Below are 25,280 nucleotides of genomic sequence, written 5' to 3' on the forward strand. Positions count from 1 at the left end.
CCTGTCCATCTCCCTTATTCTTGCAAGCATAGCCTGAAAGTTTTAATATTCCGAACTTTAATCTCGCATATAACCTCAAAAATCTAACGATAGAACTGTTTTCCCTGCCAAAGAGGGCATTCCTGGCGAAGCAGCAATCTCTATGTAATATATTGAGAATAATTCAACTTATCATAGCCAATTTGTATTACCTGAGCTATTTTTTGTACCCGTTTCAGTGTCTGGAAAAATAAAGCCTTTCACCTGAACTTCCAAAATAGTAAGTAATCACAATGATAATCAAACCATCCGAATCAGCATATTAGAGAACACTGCTATTGAGGTTTCGGGCTCCTATCTACAAAGATGTGATGTTTTTTATTTTATCCAGGAAGAAAAACCCCAAATGTGTGTTGATTTTCTTTTTTCTTAATGAATTTTTTTGTCAGTAGTACTGCTCAAATCAGTCGGTAAAATGGCCTGCCCTGTGGTGAAATCAATTGCTCCCTCCCAAAAATTTTGGCTAATTACGCCTCTGGTCAGTAGCACACTAATTCTCAGGGAAGTAATCACTCGCATATCACGGATCCGTGATTATTTGCTTGTTTTTTATGAAGTAATTTTAATAGCAATATCTCCCAAATCATTAGGTAAATATGGTGAGCCAATCAGTAAAATCCATCACCCCATGACCCATCCCAAAGGATTCTGGATAGTAATGACTCTGATCAGTACCAGACTAAGTTCACAAAGAATAATTACTCGTCCTTCTTGGTTCCAGCCTGTTATCTCTGTGTACTTCCATCAAAAGACAACTCATATTTAATTTCCACTAATTTCATATTTTCAAATATGAAATCTTACCCTGCAATCATAACTCAACCTCAAAAGAGGAAAACAGAATTGAAATAAATTAAAATATAAAAATATATACTATTAGATCTTCTAACTAATTTTAATAGTCAAAACCAAAACTGGAAGTCCAGAAATTGGTATTCATTTTCTGCAGGGGGGGGGGGGCCTTCTCAAGGGAGGATGGTAAATTCTATAAGTGGGTATTTTTTGAAGGGAGTATTTTACAGGGCAAGGTAGGGTTATAAACCTATCACCCTTTTTAGGTTAGAGTTGCTGTGAACAGAAAGAACAATAGCCTTTGTAGTCTGTAAAGGTTAGTCCCATATATTTATTGCCTACTTAATTCGTTTTGAATAAATTTTGTCAAGATTCTTATTTATTTATTAAAGCCAAAATGCGGCAAGCTTTATCAAGCTTGTCACACTGAATGCTATAAAAAAAAAAATTATGACAACGCTGACAATATAATATAAGCATACACATCTATGAAAATAACACAGTATGAAAACATACAGGTCACAAAAATAAATAATACAAAAAATAAAAAAATATACTCAAAACAGATCGTGATAAGACCCAGTATGAAAATCTATAGAGGCTAAACTAGTTTTGAAGGACTGGACCGTGATAGTTGCAACTGTTTCCGATGGAAGTGCGTTCCAAGTCTTCCACACTCGGCTAGATAAAGAGTTTTGGCCTAATCTTTTATGTGAACATGGTGGGTATATTTTGTGTTGGTGTTGACGGGTACTACTGTATTCTGTAAAAGCGAAGAAGTGAGTTGGAGTGGTATTATTAATTTTCTTAACAATTCGGAATGTATTTATTAAGTCAGCTCTATCACGTTGGAACTGAAGACTAGGCAATTGTATGCATTCCCTGGTGGTATGGTAAATGTCTCAGGTAAGGTATGAGTTTGATGGCCCTATGTTGCACTTTCTCAACTCTTTAATTATCTCTCTTATTGAGGGGATACCATACTGATGATCAATACTCAAGGATTGTACGCACAGTGGATAAATAAAGTGAGATCAATGAACAAAGATTAAACTTAGAAAATGTACACATTAAACGTAAAATGGGTAATTTCCGTTATGGATGATATCCGATACATGTTTATCAAATTTGAGATTTAAATCGAAGCAAACCCCAAGGCCTGGAGCATCCTCCACACTTGAAATTGATTTACGATCAACGAAGTAATGGTAATGTTGAGGAAGTCCACGCAAATAGTGCATAGCATTGCATTTGGTTTCGTTAATGAACATTGAGTTCTTTGTACACCACTGGCGCAGAGAATCCAAATCTTCTTTAAGTAAAGAAATCTCATGTTCATTCATGACTGACCTATAAACTTTCAAATCATCTGCGAGCATTTTTAAGGTCGAATTCCTAACAACACGCGGCAGATCATTGATAAAAAGGTAGAAGAGTACCGACCCAAGACAACTGCTTTGTGGAAGAGCGGAACTCCACTTATGATAGGCATAAGTGATGAAAAAGCATCACCTACCGCAACCTATTGGGTTCTATTTGTACAATAATCCATTATCCATTCGTCAATTCACGGGCCGATACCGTATAGTTGACATTTCTTTATCAGAAGTGGGATGGAAATTTTCTCAAACGCTTTGGAAAAGTCAATATAAATACAATCAAACAAAATAACATTATCCACCATCAAGTAAAAATCACCTTCTAGAAGTTGCATGTTACAAAAACGCATTTTACGGAACCCATGCTGAGTTAAATGCCATATTCTATTTCCCTCAAAATGTGGAAAGATCAATGTACCTTATGTACTCCAAAACTTGAAATTAAATTTTTAGTCGACTATCTATAGCTCAAAGTATGCTTCGATTATTCATTAGTTCTGCTGAAACGTAAGCAACCCCTGAAAAGCAGAGACATCAAGCTTATCAGATACGCATGTTAGAAATTTGAAATCCTTTGACAGCTTTTGCCGACATAACCAAGTTCGCAAATTGAGATTTGTTTTTATTCCAATTCCGTGCCCTCTTAATCATCGGATTGAAAACACTGCTGGGTGGCCTGGGTTGATAAATCAGAAGAAGTACGAGCAACATAACTCTTTGCCCTAGGCTTCTTTTGGCAGTAGCCTGTAAGTAATAAATATAATACGTTTTGTTTAAATAGAAATTATCAGGGATCGATCTACAGACTAACGTATGGGTAAATATTTACCAAATCATATTATTGAGTTAGGAATAAAGTGAATACACCACTTGATGCCTTTTTTATGCTCTTTATGAATATAATAATCATTTTTGTCGGAAATGAATTTTAGCCTCACCCCTATATATACCAATTTAGGGTATATATTTGCACATTAGAAGGGTGAGAGGAAAGTTTGGTAAAATTCTACTTTAGCTACTTTTGGCTATCTTGGGAAGGGGTTAGGTTAGGAAAATAAGACTTTCAGGGATGGGTTTACAGGCTATAGTATGTCCCGGGAAGGTATTTTGAAGTAACTACCTCCACTCTTCTCCCTCTAGAGGGTCATGAAATTTGCCTACATGACAGGTCTATAGGCCTACCCATTGAAATCTTGACAAAACAACATTTTACCTTAATTTTCAGTTATCAGTTTCTTTTTCTTTGGCTTTAGCTCTGAAAATGCAATTTCAGTTATTTAAGCAGAATTTGAACATATAAATAGTTTATTTCCAAAATTTAGGAAATGTATTTGCATATCTTTAAAACCTTATAAATTGGGATTGAACAAAGTTGTGAAGCTGAAAACAATTTTATTGTACTTCATTTAAGCAGAAGATCTATTTTATAAGGTTTCACTTCTATAACTCACATGGATTCTTAAAGTTCATCAAAGGTCAAGACCCTCTAGAGGGAGAAGGAATGGAGATGGGTGCTTCAAAATATCTTCCCAGGAAATACTTTAGCCTGTAGACCCATCCTTGAAAGTTTCATTTTCCTAACCTAACCCCTTTCCAAGATAGCCATAAGTAGCTAAATTAGAGTTTTACCGAAAGTTTAAACTTACCTATCATTTACATCAGAAATAAAATTTACCCCCACCCCCTAATGTACAAATATAGGCTATACCCTGAATTGTATAAATATGGGTGGGGGTAAAATTCATTTCTAAAAAAAATGATTATTATATTTGTAAAGAGCATAAAAAGGCAGCAAGTGGTATATTCACTTTATTTGTAACTCAATAGGTCTAATATGTTTTGGTAAATATTTACCAACATATGTCCTGGGAAAGTGTCTTGAAGTACACATCTCTTCTTTCCTTCTGCCTCTAGAGTGCACTTACCTTTGATGATCTTTAAAAACCTTTTTATTATAAAAGTGAAACCTTGTGAGCTGTAAAAGAGTTTTTCAGCTTCACAACTCTGCTCAATCCCAACTTATTATGTTTTAAAGATCTACAAATATAGGCCTAGGTAAATTTTTACCAACTCATGTTATTGACTTAGCCTACAAATAAAGTGAAAATCCTACCACTTGATGCCTTTTTTTATGCTCTTTCCAAATATAATAATCATTTTTGTCAGAAAAGAATTTTACCCCCACCCCTATATATACCAATTCAGGGTATAAGCTATATTTGCACATTCGGGGGGGGGGGGTTATGCAAATTTTATTTCTGATGTAGATGGGAGGTAAGTTTAAACTTTACCCCACCCCCTTAATGTGCAAATATATACCCTGAATTGGTATAGGCTATAGGGGTGAGGGTAAAATTTATTTGCCACAAAAATGATTAGGCTATTATATTTGGAAAGAGCATAAAAAAAGGCATTGAGGGTAGCCTATAGGCCTATTCACTTTATTTGTAAGTCAATAATATGATTTGTTAAAAATTTACCCAAATATAGCCTATTTCCTAAATTTAGTATAAACCAATTGATATGACTTAAAATTCTATGCTACTCAAATAGGCTAACAGCAATTGCATTTTCAAAACTAAAGCCAGATAAAAAAAAAAACTTAAAATTAAGCTGTACTATTGTTTTGTCAGAATTGCAGTAGGTAGGGCCTATAGACCTGTCAAGTAGGCCTTGGAAAATTTTGAAGACTTAAGAATTAGAAGAGGGTTAGCAAATTTGCTTGGCAATACCTTCCCAGGGTGGTAAAGTTTTTGCAAATCATATTATTGACTTACAAATAAAGTGAATATACCACTCAATGCCTTTTTTTATGCTGTACACATGTAATAATCACTTCCATTGGAGATTCAAATTTAAGCCCTTTTTGAGCTCTTGAAAATGACAAAAATATAAAAACTTAACCTAGGTACCTCCCCCCCAAAAAAAAAACAACACTTAAATATTGTATATGCTATTAAAACCATGCTATACATTGTATTTCTCTACAGCAGTGTCTTGCATCATCCCGTAAAAATGGGTTTTTCATTTAGTCTTCAGTTTGAGATATATAAAAGAGTTGGTATATCAAAGGAGTACCTGCAAAATTTATTGTTACAATTTTCATTTATCTAAATTAATTGTGGATAAGTCAGTGCTTGTGGCTTAAAAAAAGGATTTATTATGAAACAGTAAGTTTAAAACAGATGTTTTAAGCCTTTTTACACCCTATATATTTTTATTGTTTTGTCATTTTCAAGAGCTCAAAAAGGGCTTAAATTTGAATTTCCAATAGAAGTGATTATTATATTCATAAAGAGCTTAAAAAAGGCATTGAGTGATATATTCACTTTATTTGTAAGTCCATAATATGATTTGCAAAAAATTTACCCCCAGGGTATGCTTTTGGCCCTGGATTCATTACTAAAAGTTTCATTTTTCCTAACCCCTTTCCAGAAAAAGTTACTTGTCTAGAATTTTATCCAACTAGGCTATTCAATTGGTTTGATTGGCCAGTCAAGGGCTGCTCATTCCTTTGCTGTATGGCCTAGGCTAGTCCTAGTGAGCTTTATTAGCCATTTTGAAACATTGGTAGGCTAGACAAAATCTATAGCTTTTACATTACATTACTAAGTTGAAGGTGAATAGGCTACTTGTCTTGATACATCCTAAGGATAGATCAAATTTGCCAGCAATAGGGTGATCCTGTAAGGTAAGATACATAATAATCAAACAGCTAATTACCAGTTTTACAGTTAAATCAAAGCAGAACCTTTATTAGGCCTATTGCCTTCCATCTAGAATTGTTTTGCCATTAGATTTATCTTAAATCTAGATTTAATTCTAAATCTAGATCTTATATTTAACATTGGCCAGCAACAAGGCATCTTCCTGTAGAATGTTGCTTGGTGAGTGATCCTGTGGTGCTACTTCCTTTTGTGTTGACTCAGGGGCATCCCAGCTGAATTTTCACTCAATGTCTCTCCATTCACTATAGACTAACTTCTTGGATGCATTGATAGATTTTACCTGGACTGTCTCTTTACAGTTCTACATGGCAATGTGACTAACTTCTTGGATGCATTGATAGATTTTACCTGGACTGTCTCTTTACAGTTCTACAAGGGAATGTGTTGTTTAGCAAAGAAGTTGTGTTATTCATGGTGTTTGTGAGTGTGCTGTTGTAGCATCTTTAAGTATCTCCTGGTAATTTTTTTTTCAGCTGGAGAGAAAAGGGCATTTCCTGCATCTACAATCAAAAGTTTCCTTATTATAATGTCTTCATGCTTTCTCTAAATGATCCAAGCAGGCAGATTCAGCTTCTTTAGGCATTTTTTGTACTGCAGATGTTTGAAGTTGTTTAAGAGATTAGCACCTTTCCTTTAGACTGTTGCTGGTGTATATTTGTCCATTTTATTTTGGGGATGGGCAGCTATTGACCCAGATTCAAGTTTTGGATGTATCAGTGCTCTCTGCAGCTTATTTATAATTGTAGGTTTTCTAGTGGTGATGGTTGTTTATATCAGTTCAAGTGCCATGTTGGCTACTGCAACTTGCTGTTGAACATATCCATGGAACTTTAATGTAGCCTACTATCTATGGTAACATTAAGGCCACATTCTTCTTTGACACTTTCAAGCATTGTTCTTGTGTGTGTGTGCTGGACAGCAACGAAACTTTTTCTGAAGCCATGCTGTCCACCAACCTGCAATTTGTTTTTTGTTATGCATTCATTGATTATCCTTCCCAAACCTTTGAGGCAACAAATTATTGGCTAATTGGTCTATAATTCTTTGCCTTATTTTTTTTTTCACTTTTTTTTGAAGATGGCATCACTTCTGTGGGGACTTATTTCAGGCCAATGGACATATGAAAAAAAAATTGCAAGGCATTCTGCAATGCAACCTGTTACTTCTTTGAAACCTTGGGGTGAATACCCCTGGGGCTTTTAGCTTTTGCTAAGTTGAGAGTTTTAATTTGTTTATATATAATAGGATAGTGATATTTTAACTAGACAGATGTGGTGTTGAAAAGGCTGAGAAAAAGCTCTGGTTTAGGATAATTGCCATCTGAACAGGATTGCTAATTTTTCTGTTTCCATCTTTCATAAGTTCAGAGTTTTCTCTTCTTTCAAGGGCTATGTAATGAAACATGCTTCCAGATTTTTTTTTGGGCTCACTTGCTTCATGTACAACTGACTCCTAGTGTTTAGATTGTCCTACTACTTTCCAGATTAATTTTTCAGTTTATTTCTTGCATGCAGTGGTGTCCTGAGGCTCTTTTTATTTGGGGGGGGGGTCTTTAAATTTTACCAAATTGCTACCTGATTTATGCTGAATTTTCTGCAGAAGTCAAGAATTTTGGCTGATTTTGCGAAATTTCTGCCAAAATTTGGGCCTTTGTCCCCCCCCCTTCCAAGAGACCCAGCAGGGAACTTCTCAGTAGTTTTTGTAACTTTGAATGGACAAGTTCAAGTGTCTTTAAATCAAGTTGTGTTGGCATATTGACTATTTTGTGGACAGCTTGTCTTCTTAAAAAAAAGCAAATTAGAGGGATCTGAGGATAGATCCTTTGTGACTGTGGTTTCTGATGAAGTTTTAGAACCAGCTTGAATAGAAAAAAGCTGATCATTAGTGTTACTCTTTAGGATATTTTCCATGCTTGATGGAAACCCCATTTACCTAGTACACAAGATGCAAGTGATGGGACACATCACCACATGTCTCCTTGAAATCTAGAAAAGGATTAAGAAGATTCACGTACTACAAAAACTTCTCATGTTTGTATTAGAGATACAGACAAATGCATCTGTTGTCAAATGTTGATTTTTGAAACAAATTTGTGCATATGGGGTCAAATTGATTGATTTAAATAAACCTTGGGAGTGATTGCAAATTATTTCTTTGATCTCATTATTTAAAACAGGAGTTATCATTATTTTTGTTCATCTTAGGGCTTTTCTTTTTTTGAGAGTATGGAATAACACAGAATATTTCCACCAAGTTATTCTAATGATGATTTTTGATAAAGTTGAGGATTTCTTTTTTATTTTGACTTCTGCTTGGAGTTTATTTGCATAAGTTGCAGGAAAGTGTTTTTTCTTTTTACCCCTCAATGTCTCTCATTTAGATATTGGGCCTTTTATGGTCTAAAAACGCCAGGAATTGGGATTTTATGATTCTTTACATGAGTTGGACTGGAAAACAAAGGGATGACCTGATTTTTCTTTACTTTTACAATTAGCAGGTTAGGCCTTGGTCAGTTTGTAAAATGTAGTATTTGAGCAAAGAATAGTGTAATTTAGACCTTTCAGGGCTCCCTGAAATAGGGACAACTTTGCTCCACAGTCTAGATTCCAAGGAATATTATTAGGGTATTTGTAGTAGCATATTCAACAAAAATTTAAAGAATTGCATTGTACACAGCTAATAGATTGTTAATTTTAGTGATGTGTTATTTTTCTGTAAAGATTTTTATTCAAATTTGGAGGTCTATATTTGATTCATGCTAAAAAGTTTTTCAAACTAGTAGGTTATTGCATTTTACTTAAAAATTTATGCTTCAGATTGTAAAACTTGTTCCCCCCCCCCACTCGGTGGTGGATGTAAATCCATTACATTTATCAATATTCTGGAAAAGCAATTTTTTTTAATCTGACCATAGTTATAACCTTCTTGATTCATTTTGTGCATAACAAAGGTTTGCATGGGTGACCTGATTTCAATTACTTTTTTTTGTCATACATTGTTTGCCAGAAATTGTTTGCCATTGTTTGTAAACCAAAGTGTGATCTATCTGGAAGATTTAATGGTTAATCTTCAATTTTAAGGAATTGAGCAAGAGTTTATTTTTTACTGATTGTTAATTCCTGAATTAAGTTTAATTAACCTTAATTAAATTCTTTCATTAAGATGTTGGGGCTTAATGTGGTCTAAAAACAACAGTGTTTATGGTTTTAACTAGAAAGTAAAGAGATGACCTGATTTGTTTTGAGGCTAGGCCCTCATTAGGTTCGTAAGTGTAGTATATGAGTCAATAATAGTACAACTTGGACCATTGAGGATTGTTTTTGATGTGCTTAAAAAAAAAAAAATTTGTTCCCTCCCCCTCCAAAAAATTTCATTTGTAATCCTTTGGGTATACTTTGGGTCACAGCAGTTTTACCGACTCCTGCTGTGATTTTACAGATGATGCCACAATTTTCCATTTGGTTAAATAAACAGTATCAAACAGTTTGTCGTAACAAACTGAAAGTAAGCAGTGACCCAGCTCAATGGTAACAAAAACTCTAGAAAACGGTATTTTGATACCAACAGATACATCAAAAGAATCAGATTTTAATGCTGATTTCAAATATACAAGTTTCATCAAGTTTAGTCCTACCCATCAAAAGTTACGTGCCTGAGAAAATTTGGCTGATTTTCAAGAAAAGGGGGAAAGACCCCCTAAAAGCTATAGAACCTTAATGAAAATCACATCATCATATTCAGCGTATCAGAGAACCCTACTGTAGAGGTTTCAAGCTCCTATCTACAAAAATGTGGAATTTTGCATTTTTTGCTAGAAGAAAGATCACAGATGTGTGTTTATTTTTTTTTTTTTCAGGGGTGATCGTATCGACTCAGTGGTCCTAGAACATCGTGGGAAGGCTCATTGGAATGGACATTAAAAGTTCTAGTGCCCTTTTTAAGTGACCAAAAAAAATGGAGGGCAACTAGGCCCTCTCCCACGCTCATTTTATTTCCCAAAGTCACCCGATCAAAATTTTGAGATAGCTATTTTGTTCAGCATGTTCGAAAATATTATAAGTATGTCTTTTAGGGTGACTTAATCCCCCGAAGTCCCCGGGGGGAGGGCTGAAAGTTATGAACTTAACCCAATGTTAACATATAGTATTGGGAAGTATACAGACGTTTTCAGGGGGGATTTTTTCTGGTAGTGGGGGGGAGGGGTTGGGGGTTGTGTGGGAGGATCTTTCCATGAAGGAAGTTTTCATGGGGGAAGGGACATTGCTATGAAGGGGACGCCGGATTTCCCAGCATTATTTAAAAAAAGATCAGAAATTAAATAAAAAAAAAAACATGTTTTTCAACTGCAACAGAAGCTACGTCAAAACTTAAAACGAACAGAAAATATTACATATATAATTGGGTTTACCCCCTAGTCAATACCTCGCTCTTTAAGCCAAAGGTTTTTTAGTACTTTCATAAGAGCTATTTATTCTAATTAACGGCCTTTGTGATTAAGTGGTCATTTTTAAAGAGTTGGAACAAAATTTGAACTTTAGCTTAAAAAGCAAGGTACTGACTAGGGGGCGAACCCTCTATTATACTTATTAAAAATATATGAATATATAACTTCGTTACTTAAGTTAATTCTTAAGTTACGTATATTTATTACTAATAAAAACGTTCGTAAATAAAATTAAACAAGTTTCGAGAAAGCCATTTAACCAAATAAAATTAAATTAATATGCAAATTTTATTTCAATTATTCATGTACGGTGAACCAAGATCAAAACCAGAATTAATTCAAAAACTTTCAGAAATTAAACAAAAAAAACAAGTTTTTTTAACTGAAAGTAAGAAACGACGTTAAAACTTAAAACAAACATAAATTATTCCGTATATGAATGGGGCTGTCCCCTCCTCAACGCCTCACTCTTTACGCTAAAGTTTTTTTGTTGTTTAAAAAAAATTTAGTTGTGAGAAAGTCAAACTTTAGCGTAAAGAGTGAGGCGTTGAGGAGGGGACAGTCCCATTCATATAAGGAATAACACACATATATATATATATATATATATACACATATATATATATATATATATATATATATATATATATATATATATATATATATATATATATATATATATATATATATATATATATATATATATATATATATATATATATATATATATATATATATATATATATATATATATATATATATATATATATATATATATATATATATATATATATATATATATATATATATATATATATATATATATACTTGAGATGCTCCCTTAGTTCTTCTTCCCCTAATATCCTGTACATAGACAGTTTACATATCTTCAAATCCAGGTCATTCAGGGATCAATTAGTAACTGTTGATATTTTTATTATCAGACCGAAGTCCGTATCACATCGTGCCTTTCTAAACATTGCTGTGCCCTATTATGTTGTGTTACATTGTTCCAATAGACCGCATCACCACCTGGTGTAGACTGCACTATTTTTTACAGTGATGAAACTTGCACATTCCTCAGATAGTGTTTTTTTTTTACCTGGAAAATACTGAAGTTATTATTTCAGGGGCGAGGGCTCATTGGATCTCCTTTTGCAGAAGGAATTTCACAAAATTCTAGTTAACAAAAGATAAAATGTCCTAGAACACGTTTTTTTAAATTTTATAATATAAATTAAGAATTTATTATTTTAACCAAGGAGTAAATTATATTCTGGATTTGTTCAAGGGGTGGAGAGGTATTCTCTCTTATTCCTAGAGAAAATTCTGCTCACTATTCTTTATTCGTAGCTTTAACTATTGTTTTATTATACTTGTGTTCTATTTAGTTTTCGATATATTTCATTTTCTTCCAGAAGACATAAAATTTCTTATCTTTGATTTGTTATCTTAGTTTGCTAATTCGATCAAATCTCATATCGCTTATGTTATTCATCTCAATGTAAAAATTCGATTGTTTGAAAGAAAAGCAAAAGATAAGCAAATTGAATTGGAAAAAGGACATAATTGGGATTGTCATATTATAATATGGTAAATTTTATTGTGTAGGAGATGGCATAGGACCATCAGAACAATAATCCCTAGCCTTAAAGCATATGGCTGCAAGTATAATCGGAAAATCTTTGTTGTTGCTGAAACAGTCTTTTTTTTTGCTCCCAGTAGTGCAATGGGGATTATCTTACACAGGACTAACTTACGGGAAAATGGTAAAACTAAAAAAAAAAGTTTTTTACTATCGTTAGCGACCAGTTGTTCATGCAAGAAATGTTTTTTCTTTAAGACTTCCAAGATATGGCATAACAATTTTGATATTCAACAGATCCCTCCCATTTCGAACTATTTGTGCGAGTGAGAGAAGGAGGTAAAATGTACTTTATTAAAACAAGAAACTTCTGAGTAACTCACATTGCCTAATAAGTTTGATGATGAAAAAGCAGTCTTGACAAAGCCACAAAAGCGGCCTTTGTCAACTTTTTGTGAATCTAGAGTAATCTCTTATAATATCTGAATGGTTATGAGTCAAAAGAGGTAACACATGTGTATGTATTCGAGGGGAAGGTGTTTGGACAGGGATGGGCCCCAGAAATATGTAATTAATCTATTTTGATTATGGACATCTACTTTTTAACAGTAGCCTCGAATGTGTAATCATCAACCTCATATTTGTTATCAGCGAGTTTAAACAGGTGCAACATCTTTATACGCGTGAATTAGGAGAGGCGGGGGGGGGGCGGGGATCAAAAACTTTGCCTCTGTCTCTAAATCACGCATATTGAAATCCTTGCCTGACTTTAATTTCGAAAAATTTCGTAATTTTCATAATTTGTGAAATATTTTCTTTTCTTTTTTTGGTGTCACATAAGTACACAATAAATTGAAAAACATTGAAATATTATTCTTAGAAAAAACTGGGTATTTGAGGGGAAACAGACCCAGGAGCTTCAATTTGTGTCCCTAAATCATGTAGATTGAAAGCTTATTTTAAAAACATTCAATCATTTTTTATTAATCTCTCTTTTTCTTCTTTTTTTGCTGAAAAGTAAAGATTGGTATTAAAACCTAAAACGACTAGAAATAAAGTCATATGATGCGTTAAACTTGACAACCTTGGTCAATCACGAGTTGAAAGAGGTACAAAACATATATAATTATGACGTTGGAGATTAGGAGAGGGAGCTCAGGCCCCAGAACCTTCAAATTATATAGAATAAAATCTTCGCATGATTCTGATTTGAAACTGATATAACATGCCCACATTTGACTAATTTTTTTCTATATATTTTCCATTTTAAAACGAGTTATTTGTGGTCAGTTTCCGGGTTAAATTTAATTTTTTTAAGTTTTGACTTAAAAATCCTTTAGCATACAAACTTTGATGGAAATCGAACGTGATGCAAGAAATACTGCGTACTTATTGTGTTTTATCCAGGACAGTCAGATTATCATTTAACATCACTCCTAAAAACTTTTGAAGGGGTAGGGGGTGTTCGATATGACTTTTTGACGGCTATCTCAACCCTCTGCAGAGGTTTAGTCTGTAAGGAGCAGATAAGTAATCTATTGCTTTCAAACAGTTAAGATCATGCAGGTAACTTCTTCCTCTGTATAGCCCTACCTAATTTTCATTTTTATATTATTAGGAAACATGTGAATTAATTCTGACGAAACAAAGCGTAGAAAAGAGAACGAGAAAAATAAACCGCAGACGATGTCCAATTCGCCTGAGGTTAGCATAGCTGAGCACCGTCTTTCTCAACCCCAAGACCCCAACCTACTCTTTACTTTGTCGTACAAAGTTCCTACTTCCTTTCAGTCCTTTTTTCTTGTCTTCCCAGGCGATTTGAAGACGCCGAAACAGCTTACAATTTTTTTTTTTGGGGGGGGGGTTGTGTTTTCCAAAATAAGGGGGGGGGGAATTCTGCTTTTTTTCACTTTTTCAACATAAATGCCAAAATAGATATTTCTGAATGAAAATACCAAAACCTGTAAATCTATTATACTTAAATCATGATCTAACAGTCTTAACTTTTCCTTCGTTATTGGCGTAAAACTAGTCTTTTTGTACAGCTATTGTTTGATGTACGTTCCAAAGACACTATTCATTTAATTTTATCCCCTAATTACTTTCATAGTTTTTTTTTGACATAGTAGAATCGCAACAAAAGTAGGATTTCCTATGTAGCATACAATGTATTGACATAGCGGGATTTTTCTGTAATAGGATATTTTTTTATCTTTTATTTATTTCGTATATGATTTTAATAAAACGTTTTCAAGTTTAATTTAACTTCCAGTATCACTGAAACCATGTGCTATCATTTGCTTAAAAATTGTTGCATCTTTTTATCCTCCCCATACCCATACTGATTTATATTCTATTTAATTGAGGACCCTCACAAACTATTGTTTCCAGATTTATAGATTAATTTGACACTAATCACATCGTGTTTCCCAGTTAATTGGTTTGGCAAGATTTTTGAAAAAAAAATCTGCGTTTTAATGAGAGGAATCAGTCTGGGAAGCATATGTATATGGGTTTTATTTCGGGTAGGAATAATTTTGCGGTTTGGTAAATTTGATCAGTTGAATTTTAGACTGTGTCATGTGACGTATATGATGCAAACCGTTTGCTCAAATAAACATCTGTTCTGTTAATAAATTCGATATTAATTATGTCACCCTGCTAGTATGGTTGTTCTGTTCAAGGTGATTTCATGCATATACTAAAGATGGTTTCTTGAGGACTTTATTATTTGGAATAGGGAAGGTTTTTAAAGTAGAAATTTAACTTCGTTTTTATTTGTCCAATTTTGTATTTGATTCTTCTTGTTTAAAAAATTATGGCCATAGCTGTCACAATTAATTGTGCTCATATTTAGACTATTATCTGTAGACAAGAAAGCAGTATACTACTGCTACTGACAAATCTTCGCTGAGATTGACTGAGACCAACAGCTGCGGACACTCCTCCTCTGCACCAATCAGTTTAAAGCTTCGCTCAAACTAACATACTTATCGCATTGAAATCATGCTTATATTTTTTTATTTATAAAGTACCTTCACCAAAAAAAAAAACAAGCGAAAAAAGAGCATTAAGAGTGATACGTAAAGTTATTTACTGATTTAATTTCCAGTAATCCGTTTTTGGTGCCTAATCACGAACGAGAAGTCGAACTTGAATTGTGGACAGTTTCCTGACAGCTTTGTCACCATGGCATTTTCTTTCCGAAGAAATCGATCTGTGATATACAAACTGGGTATATTTTTTCTTCTCTGCTGGATTGGTGTAATGTTACTCTCTAATTCAGATTCAGTTAGACATAGTGAAGATGGTCAAATAGTGTTTGTGTCAAAGAAGCCAGAGTTTTATGAAAAGAAAAAAGACGAAGGTCCTATTCTGAAGGATAATGCAAGAAGGAAGAAATATATTAGAGATCAAGGTAACGTTTTCCTTATTTTTAATTTGTCCCTAAAACTTACCTTGTATTAGAGTTTATTCTAGGCCTGGACTATGTCAATAAACTTTTCTTTGAGGGTACGGCCTTTGGACTGTAAAATTAAAGTTTATAAATTCTGTCGGAAAAAGTATTTTTGTAAAGTAATTTTTTAAGGTGAAAAAGGCTTAGGGACAGACGCAGACTTTTACGGTAGAAGGCCCCCCCCCTCGCTCAGCAGAAAATGCAACACTTTTTATTCTGTAAAAACAAAGAACATGACTCATTTCAAAGCAAAATTAGCCTTGCCAGAATGAACCTTACGATTATTATCATTTATTTTTAGATCACTTTTGTCTTTTATTCTTATCAATTTGATGAGAAATTCTCTTGGTAAAATGACCCTCTTTGCCCTAGAGCCCCGTATTTTCCTTCTCTTTCAACATGATAGCCACAGGTATTCTTTTTAGCCAGGGAGCCACTAACTGAAAGCTTGACTTTTTTCGGTGGTCAGCGAACAGCAAAAGGTTTGACACGGGAATATGGGGTAATTGTTAACGCTGATTATGAATATGGGCATTAAATACTCCGATTGCGGGGGAAGGGGATTGCTAGTCTTCAAAACTGGAAAAAAATCTCTCTTTTTGTTGTCGAGTGAGTAATATATTCGCTACCCAAATTATGTAAAATAATCATACCAGCAGAAAGGCTGTGAGGCACTAAAAAAAAACATGGGCTTAATTCTAAAAAGAAAGGAAAAAAAGGATAGAAAACATAATATAAATTAACGTTTATAAGCAGATCAAAGACTAAAAATACCTCAAATAAAGCACACAATAAAACATCAGTGACAGAACATCATAGAAACTGGACAAGTAGAACAGCTGGACAGCTGCCAAACCCGGTAAACCAATTGTATATAAGCAGAGGTAAGATTGAATCAAAATCTAATACAAATCAAGAAAAGTGATTTTATTCCTGATTTAGAGAATTTCCAATAAGACAATTGTATTTACTGAACCTAGATGGCTCATACCTGATCAGAGGTCAACAAGGATTAGAATTAAAACAAATAGTGTAATGATAGACTTGGTCCAGGCACGTATGCAGGAATTTGTTTCGGGGGGGGGGGGGCAAATCCTTCAAACCCATTATTCTGTGAGAAAAATCAGGAAAATATTGGAAAATGAAAAAAATCGTGAGATTTCGAGGGGGGCCCGGAGGCCCCCCCCCTGCGTACGTCCCTGACTTGGTCTGTAGGAAACAAATCAAATGAACACATCATTGAAGGTAGACTGTTTTGGCGTAAGAAATCAACAAAAGGTTCTTATGCCTTATAGCCACCACACCCAAGAAGTGAAGTTAGGTTTATCCCAATGAAATAATTCCTACTTCATATTATGCACAATAATTGTAGCTAACACATTTTGCATGCAGACCCGCTGTACCCCCCCCCCTCCCCTAATGTGCGAATATATAGCCCAAATTATATATTTTCCAGCTATTTCTCGCAATTCGACTCCCTTGTTTCAACCCATGCACCTGTAAATTGAATCAACTGTGACGAAACAAAACTGGAAAAACAAGTTCGGATGGGAAAATGTATCGAAAATATGTAATTAGGGTTATATATTTGCACATTGGGGGGGGGGGGGTTAAAGTGTTGCGGGTCTGCATGCAAAATGTGTTAACTGACGATAATCTCACAGCGTATGATAAATGATGCTGCATGTGCAAATATATAGCCCAAATTTGTTTATAAACTATTATATTTTCATCATAATTTTGTTTTATTTCATTAGCATTAACCAAAATTCACTTTTCGAGTGTTTATTATATAACCGGTAAGTACCGAAGAAACTTAAAAAATTATAGAACTAAAGAAGAATTAATTATATAGCATAGAAAAAGGATTCAAACATTCCCCAATACATCCACAAAGTAAATCACAAGGCTTATTTCCCGCACATGAACAGTTTTTACACAGTGCTCGCACAAGCAGTATTTAAGTGTCACGCAATCTGGAAATGACTTTTGGGTGGACACAACTGGTGTAACCTTACCATCCAGAAATGTCCAGCCAAAATGTAGACTATCCAGGAACTATGACTTTAGTAAGCCCTGGTGGGTTTGCTTGTAATAAAAAATAGTCCAACTGGAGGTAAACGCACTTAGCATGACACTTAAAAGCAGCTTCAGAGGACGGCAAATGCTTGAACTCCCGCTTTTGGTAGAATAAATGTACTCCCAAGTGATTAATAGAGGTAGAGAGATGTGGTTATTTAGGCCTACCTTATGCGACGACAATTACTTTCTTGCAAATAAAAGGTAAATTTTCTTGTGTCAAAGGATAAAACCTTTGACCCTTCTAGCTCTTGAACAGGCAAAGCAATATTTTCCAGGGAACAATAAACTCAGCTTTGATTACAGCCCGAAAGCGTATGAAGAAAATCAAGTGACAAAACTAAATCATTTTGCTAAATTTCTGAAAAGGCGCTAAATATTAGTGTCTTGCAAAGGCAAATTACTTGGTGCCTGCAAGTAGTAACCTATTAGGCACTTTCAAGCGTACATTCAAGCGTACATTCACTATCTATTAGGCACTTTCAAGCGTACATTCTAATCGTACATTCACGCCTACAAGAATATGGTCAAAAGTGTATACAATATGAACGGTACATTGGAATTGCGCAAGAAAAACCCATGCCTGAGACATTAAACTCACGCGTGAATATTTTAAAAGTTGGCACACTATAATTCATGTTATGAAACTAAAGTCGAGGTTTTTTAAACTTGGCAAGGTATAATGTGATCAAGCATGTTTTGAGAGTTTGGTCGTAATAATAATTTAAGCAGACAGGTTTGTTTCTGTTTCTGTTGTCAATTGCACAATGAATGTACGTCATGAGTTCACGTGTACATTCTTATAAAACTGGTATGATATAAAATAGTCAAACATGTTTTGGGAGCACGCACGAAATTATGTAACTCAACATCCGTTTTTTATTCGTCCTTGAAAAACTGTATAAAATGTTCATGCACTACAATTTGATTTTCATTATGTTTTAACATATTGAGCATAGTACACTGCATATTATTAACTTTGAAAACAATGGATTCGTCAATTGTCAATGTGAGTACAGCTTATTAAATTTTTTAATTTATTTCCAGATAAAAAGCATTTACCAGTAAATTCAAATTTCAGGGGGCCTTAGCCCCCCTCCCCCCACCCCCAACAATAAAAAACCCATACAAAAGTATACTCGTTAGAAAACGCAAAATACGCTTTTTTCCTATATGTAAACAAAAACCACCCCCACCCTGCACTGTAGAAAAAGTTATTTAGTTAAAAAAAAATGCCCTTTTTTCCAGTTATAAAAAATATTTTTCTGATCTAAATATAAGCTTCTGTGTTACAAGAAACGGACACTTTCGGAGAGCAGGCTTCGCATGCTCATTTTATCACAGAGATTAAAACCATATGTGTTTATAGTTACAGAAAAGGGTCCTTTTTTGGAACCAAAATTTCAAACATGTTGTATCTGAAAACAAAAGCTTGGTGATTAAGACGGGCTTTGTCTAATTCTAGCCTAAAACTCAGAATTGATAGGGGGCAAGATCAAAAAAGGGGTAATTAGTGATTGGATAATTTTTTTACGTGAAATCTCTAAATAAAATATTTTTGGAGAAATTATTTAAAAGGTATAGTTTATTTATTCTAAAGATAATGACATAGGCCTCAACAGCAAATCATTTTAATACTTTTCCACAGGGGGATTTCCCCTAGGTATGTTAAGATTCACGCTAATTCTTGTAGGCTACCTTTTAAAATAGCTTTACGGGGGGGGAAGGAGATACACACTACACTCTGCTCATAAATTTGACATCGTGTATGAGCTTTTTCTGAAAGAATTTAGACTACTGTAATTATTTAAAAGGTATTGTTTATTTATTCTAAAGATAATGACTTAGGCCTCAACGGCAAATCATTTTAATACTTTTCCACTGGGGGATTTCCACTAGGTATGTTAAGATTCAGGCTAATTCTTGTAGGCTACCTTTTAAAATAGCTTTACGGGGTTTGAGGGTGTCGTCTTATTCTGTGTGTTTTTTTTTGTTTACTTGGTGGTCATTCAAAAAGCGAGGATTTTTGTTAAATAAGTAATTCTTGTACCTTTTAAAATAGCTTTACGGGCTTTGAGAGACCCTGAAAACAACTTCAACCGTGGCCCGCCCCCCGCGATCAGAAATTAAATTATATGAAAAAGTTTCTTCAACTGAAAGTAAGGAGCAACATCAAAACTTAAAAACGGACAGAAAATAGAGGCTGTTTACACAAGATTTAGGATTCATTAATTTTAGTGCTGTCAGTCAAAAGCTATGGGTTTGAGAAAATTGTCTGAGTATTGAAAAATGAAGAAACACCTTCCAAAAGTCGACAGGAATGGGATTGTCATGAGGGGGGAATTTTCCATAGAAGAGGTGGAGGGTATTTTTACATGAAAACAACTTCAACCGTGCCCAGACCCCCGCGATCAGAAATTAAATTAAAAAAAAAGTTTCTTCATCTGAAAGTAAGGAGAAACATCAAAACTTAAAAACGGACAGAAAATAGAGGCTGTTTCCAAAACATTTAGGATTAGTTAACTTTAGTGCTGTCAGTCAAAAACTATAGGTGTCAGAATATTGTCTGATTATCGAAAAATGACGAATTACCTTCCAAAAGTCGACAGGAATGGGATTGTCTTGAGGGGGGAATTTTCCATAGAAGAGGTGGAGGGTATTTTTACATGAAAACAACTACAACCGTGCCCAGCCTCCCGCGATCAGAAATTAAATTATAAAAAAAAGTTTCTTCAACTGAAAGTAAGGAGCAACGTCAAAACTTAAAAACGGACAGAAAATAGAGGCTGTTTCCAAAAGATTTAGGATTCATTAACTTTAGTGTTGCCAGTCAAAAGCTATGGGTTTGAGAAAATTTTCTGATTATCGAAAAATGAAGTAACACCTTCCAAAAGTCGACGGGAATGGAATTGTCTTGAGGGGGGAATTTTCCATTGAAGAGGTGGAGGGTATTTTTACGTGAAAACAGCTTCAACCGTGCCCAGCCCCCCGCGATCAGAAATTAAATTATAAAAAAAAGTTTCTTCAACTGAAAATAAGGAGCAACATCAAAACTTAAAAACGGACAGAAAATAGAGGCTGTTTCCAAAAGATATAGGATTCATTAACTTTAGTGTTGCCAGTCAAAAGCTATGGGTTTGAGAAAATTGTCTGATTATCAAAAAATGAAGAAGCACCTTTAAAATGTCGACAGTACTGAGATTCTCTTGAGGGGGGAATTTTCCATAGAAGAGGTGGAAGGTATTTTTACATGAAAACAACTTCAACCGTGCCCAGCCCCCCGCGATCAGAAATTAAATTATAAAAAAAAAGTTTCTTCAACTGAAAGTAAGGAGCAACGTCAAAACTTAAAAACGGACAGAAAATAGAGGCTGTTTCCAAAAGATTTAGGATTCATTAACTTTAGTGTTGCGAGTCAAAAGCTCTGGGTTTGAGAAAATTGTCTGATTATCGAAAAATGAAGAAACACCTTCAAAAAGTCGACAGGAATGGGATTGTCTTGAGGGGGGAATTTTCCATAGAAGAGGTGGAGGGTATTCCTACGTGAAAACAACTTCAACCGTGCCCAGCCCCCGCGATCAGAAATTAAATTACAAAAAAAAGTTTCTTCAACTGAAAGTAAGGAGCAACATCAAAACTTAAAAACGGACAGAAAATAGAGGCTGTTTCCAAAAGATTTAGGATTCATTAACTTTAGTGCTGTCAGTCAAAAGCTATGGGTTTCAGAAAATTGTCTGACTATCGAAAAATGAAGAATCACCTTCCAAAAGTCGACAGGAATGGGATTGTCTTGAGGGGGGAATTTTCCATAGAAGAGGTGGAGGGTATTTTTACATGAAAACAACTTCAACCGTGCCCAGCCCCCCTGCGATCAGAAATTAAATTATAAAAAAAAAGTTTCTTCAACTGAAAGTAAGGAGCAACGTCAAAACTTAAAAACAGACACAAAATAGAGGCTGTTTGCAAAAGATTTAGGATTCATTAATTTTAGTGTTGCCAGTCAAAAGCTATGGGTTTGAGAAAATTTCCTGATTATAGAAACATGCAGAAACGTCTTTAGCCAGTTGACATGAATGGTATTGTCTTGAGGGGGGGACTTATCAATAGAATAGTTTGATATTATTTTTATAAGCCAAAAGATTCAACCGTGCACAGCCCGCCGTGATCAAAACACAAATTATAAAAAGTTTCTTCAACTGAAAGTAAGGAGCACCATCAAAACTTAAAAACGGACAGAAAACAGAGGCTGTTTCCAAAAGATTTAGGATTCATTAACTTTAGTGCTGCCAGTCAAAAGCTATGGGTGTGAGAAAATTGTCTGATTATCGAAAAATGAAGAAACACCTTCCAAAAGTCGACAGGAATGGGATTGTCTTGAGGGGGGAATTTTCCATAGAAGAGGTGGAGGGTATTTTTACGTGAAAACAACTTCAACCGTGCCCAGCCCCCCGCGATCAGAAATTAATTTATAAAAAAAAGTTTCTTCAACTGAAAGTAAGGAGCATCATGAAAACTTAAAAACGGACAGAAAATCGAGGCTGTTTCCAAAAGATTTAGGATTCATTAACTTTAGTGCTGCCAGTCAAAAGCTATGGGTTTGAGAAAATTGTCTGATTATCGAGAAATGAAGAAACACCTTCCAAAAGTCGACAGGAATGGGATTGTCTTGAGGGGGGAATTAGTTTTAACAAGAAATGTCTGAAAAGTTTTTTGGGGGATGGCGCGATGACTTTTCATCGGTTAGAGATGCAACAATCTTACTGTTTTTTAATAGCATGGAAAAGAACGACTATTGAATGCCTCGCTGTTTAAGTTAAGAGGTGAAATCAAGACCAAAGAACGACTATTGAACACAAACAACACACATACAGAGATGACACACACATAGCAACGACACAATCACAAAGACGACAAAAACACACACACAGACAGACGACACACACACAGACGAAACACACACACAGACGACACACACACACACACACAGACTACACACAAATAGAGAAGATACACACAGAGACGACAAAAACCCAAATACGACATACAAAGTGACGACACACACACAGAGACGTCACAAACACTTAGACGACACATAAACAGAGACGAAAAATACAAAGAGACGACACACACACAGAGTCCACTCACACACAGAGAGGACAAACACACAGAGACGACAGGCACAAAGAGACTAATCACTCACAGAGAGGACAATCACACAGAAACGACACACACACACACAGACACAAAGAGACGAATCACACACAGAGAGGACAAACACACAGAAACGACACATAGAGACGACACATGCACAGAGACGATACACACACACACAGAGTCAACACACACAGAGAGACGAGACACACACACAGAAATGACAAACACACATAGAGACGACACACACAAAGAGACGTCACACACACACAGATACGAAACACACATAGAGACGACACACACACAGAGACGACACACACACAGAGACAACACACACACACAGATACGAAACACATAGAGACGACACGCATACAGAGACGACAAACACACAGAGACGACACTCACACAGATATGAAACACCCATAGAGACGACACATGCACAGAGACGACACACACACACACAGAGTCCACACTCACACAGAGAGTACACACACACATAGACGACATACAAAAACAGATGAATCTTAGACAGAGAGTACAAAATAACAGAAACGACACATAGAGACGAAACTTGCGGAGAGATGATACACACACACACACACACAGAGAGTCAACACACACATACAGACGAGATATACACACAGAAATGACAAACACACATAGAGACGACACACGCAAAGAGACGTCACACACACCCAGATACGACACACACATAGAGACGACATACACATAGAGACAACACACACACAGAGACAGCATCCACACAGAGACGACACACACACACAGAGACGACACACTCAAATATACGACTTACACATAGAGACGACACACACAGATGACAAACACACATACACGACACACACACACAGAGGGACTACATACACATAAAGACACCACAGACACAGAGACGACACAAACACGCAGAGACGACAACACATAGAGAGATGACACGCACACAGAGACGACAACACATAGAGAGACGACACGCACACAGAGACAACACACACAGATATGAAACACCCACAGAGACGACACACACACACACACACAGAGTCCAAACACACGCACAGAGGACAACTACAAAGAGACGACAGACACAAATAGACTAATCACACACAGAGGACAAACACACAGAAACGACATATGCAAATATACGATACACACACAGAGACAACACACACAGAGAGACGAGACACACACACAGAAATGACAAACACACATAGAGACGACACACAAAGAAACGTCACACACACAGATACGAAACACACATAGAGACGACACACACATAGAGACAACATCCAAACAGAGACGACACATACACAGAGACGACACACACACATAGACGACATACACATAGAGACGAAACACGAACAGAGACGACAAACACACAGAGACGACACACACACACAGAGACGACAACACATAGAGAGACGACAGGCACACAGAGACGACAAGCCCACAGAGACAACACACACACATATACGAAACACTCACAGAGACGACACATGTACAGGGACGACACACACACAGAGTTCACCCACACACAGAGACAATAAACCCACATAAACGAAAGACACACAGAGTGGACTCACAACCAGAGAGTACAAATACACACACACGACACAAACACACCCAAGCTATTAAGCTTTTTTGACCGTAAACTCTAGTTTTTTGTAAGAAAATTATGGAAAATACAATTCTCTGGTTCAAATTTGAAACTTAAGTCTATTTTTGGATCGAAAAATAAAACTATTTCCTTAAAATCTGAGCTAATAAGGGTTTTTTGACCGTAAACTCTAGTTTTTTGTAAGAAAATTATGGAAAATACATTTCTCTAGTTCAAATGTGAAACTTAAGTCCAGTTTTGGATACTCATAATGATGAGGACTGATGGTTCTAATTCAATAAATTTTTTTTCATAAAACAAACTATTTTTTTTAACTTCGAAATTATTCAACTTTATTTATTTTTTATCTTTTTCTTTTGTACATATCTTAAAATGACAAAATATCTTTCTTGAATTCACCTCTTGGATACACAATACAGAAATAAAAAAAAATGTAATTTCCAGACTTTATTTGCATGCAAGAGATACCGAGAGTTCTTAGACTCCTCCCCGCAATGAATTCTAAGGGTTTTATGACTCCTCCCCAAAATGAATTCAGATGCTTTTAGGAGTCATCCCCCTTAGCCATAACTCCATTCGACCTTGAGAAAAGGTATAAAAGTTTGATGATGTATTTCTCTTCCTAACAAGTACATTAATACCTTCCAAGATGATAAGACTCTATGACAAAGAATTTATCGGTTTGAAAAAATCATCTTGTGGTGTTATATTTGAATGTGCATTTTTATTATTGTCAATGGAACTTGAAAAAATTGACTGTTATCATTGGATAGTGAACTACAACATGTATGAGTATGATAAAAGCTTGTGGATTACTACATTACATCATATAAACAGACTGGCATTCTACGATAGAGTGATTACACCACTTAATAATAGTGGTCAGGAACTGAGAAATGTCCAGGAGGAAGTCAGTGAAATTTGCAGTCTTTTCGGGGTTGAAGCACTCTATGTAAAGGGTAATGTACCTACAGATAAAGTTTTAATTCAAAAGTGTTA

General features: G+C 35.2%; 1 protein-coding gene across 3 annotated transcripts in view; it reads left to right on the plus strand.

Moving 5' to 3' along the window:
- The first annotated feature begins 2,914 nt into the window (after nt 1-2,914).
- The window catches only part of Pgant9 (polypeptide N-acetylgalactosaminyltransferase 9), a 94,009-nt gene continuing 71,643 nt past the window's right edge, over nt 2,915-25,280 (plus strand). For 2 of the 3 annotated variants that reach the window (XM_089090131.1, XM_089090133.1), the window contains exons 1-2: nt 2,915-2,956; nt 15,080-15,385. In XM_089090131.1, the coding sequence (XP_088946257.1) occupies nt 15,157-15,385 (229 nt within the window). In that variant the 5' untranslated portion in view covers nt 2,915-2,956; nt 15,080-15,156. Of the gene's footprint in view, nt 2,957-11,915; nt 11,976-15,079; nt 15,386-25,280 lie in introns of those variants that run through there. The other variant, XM_089090132.1, reaches the window with a different exon arrangement.

Source organism: Artemia sp. Qi Xiang Cuo, chromosome 6 (genome assembly GCF_049724085.1).
Source record: "Artemia sp. Qi Xiang Cuo chromosome 6, ASM4972408v1, whole genome shotgun sequence".
Lineage (NCBI taxonomy): Eukaryota > Metazoa > Arthropoda > Branchiopoda > Anostraca > Artemiidae > Artemia > Artemia sp. Qi Xiang Cuo.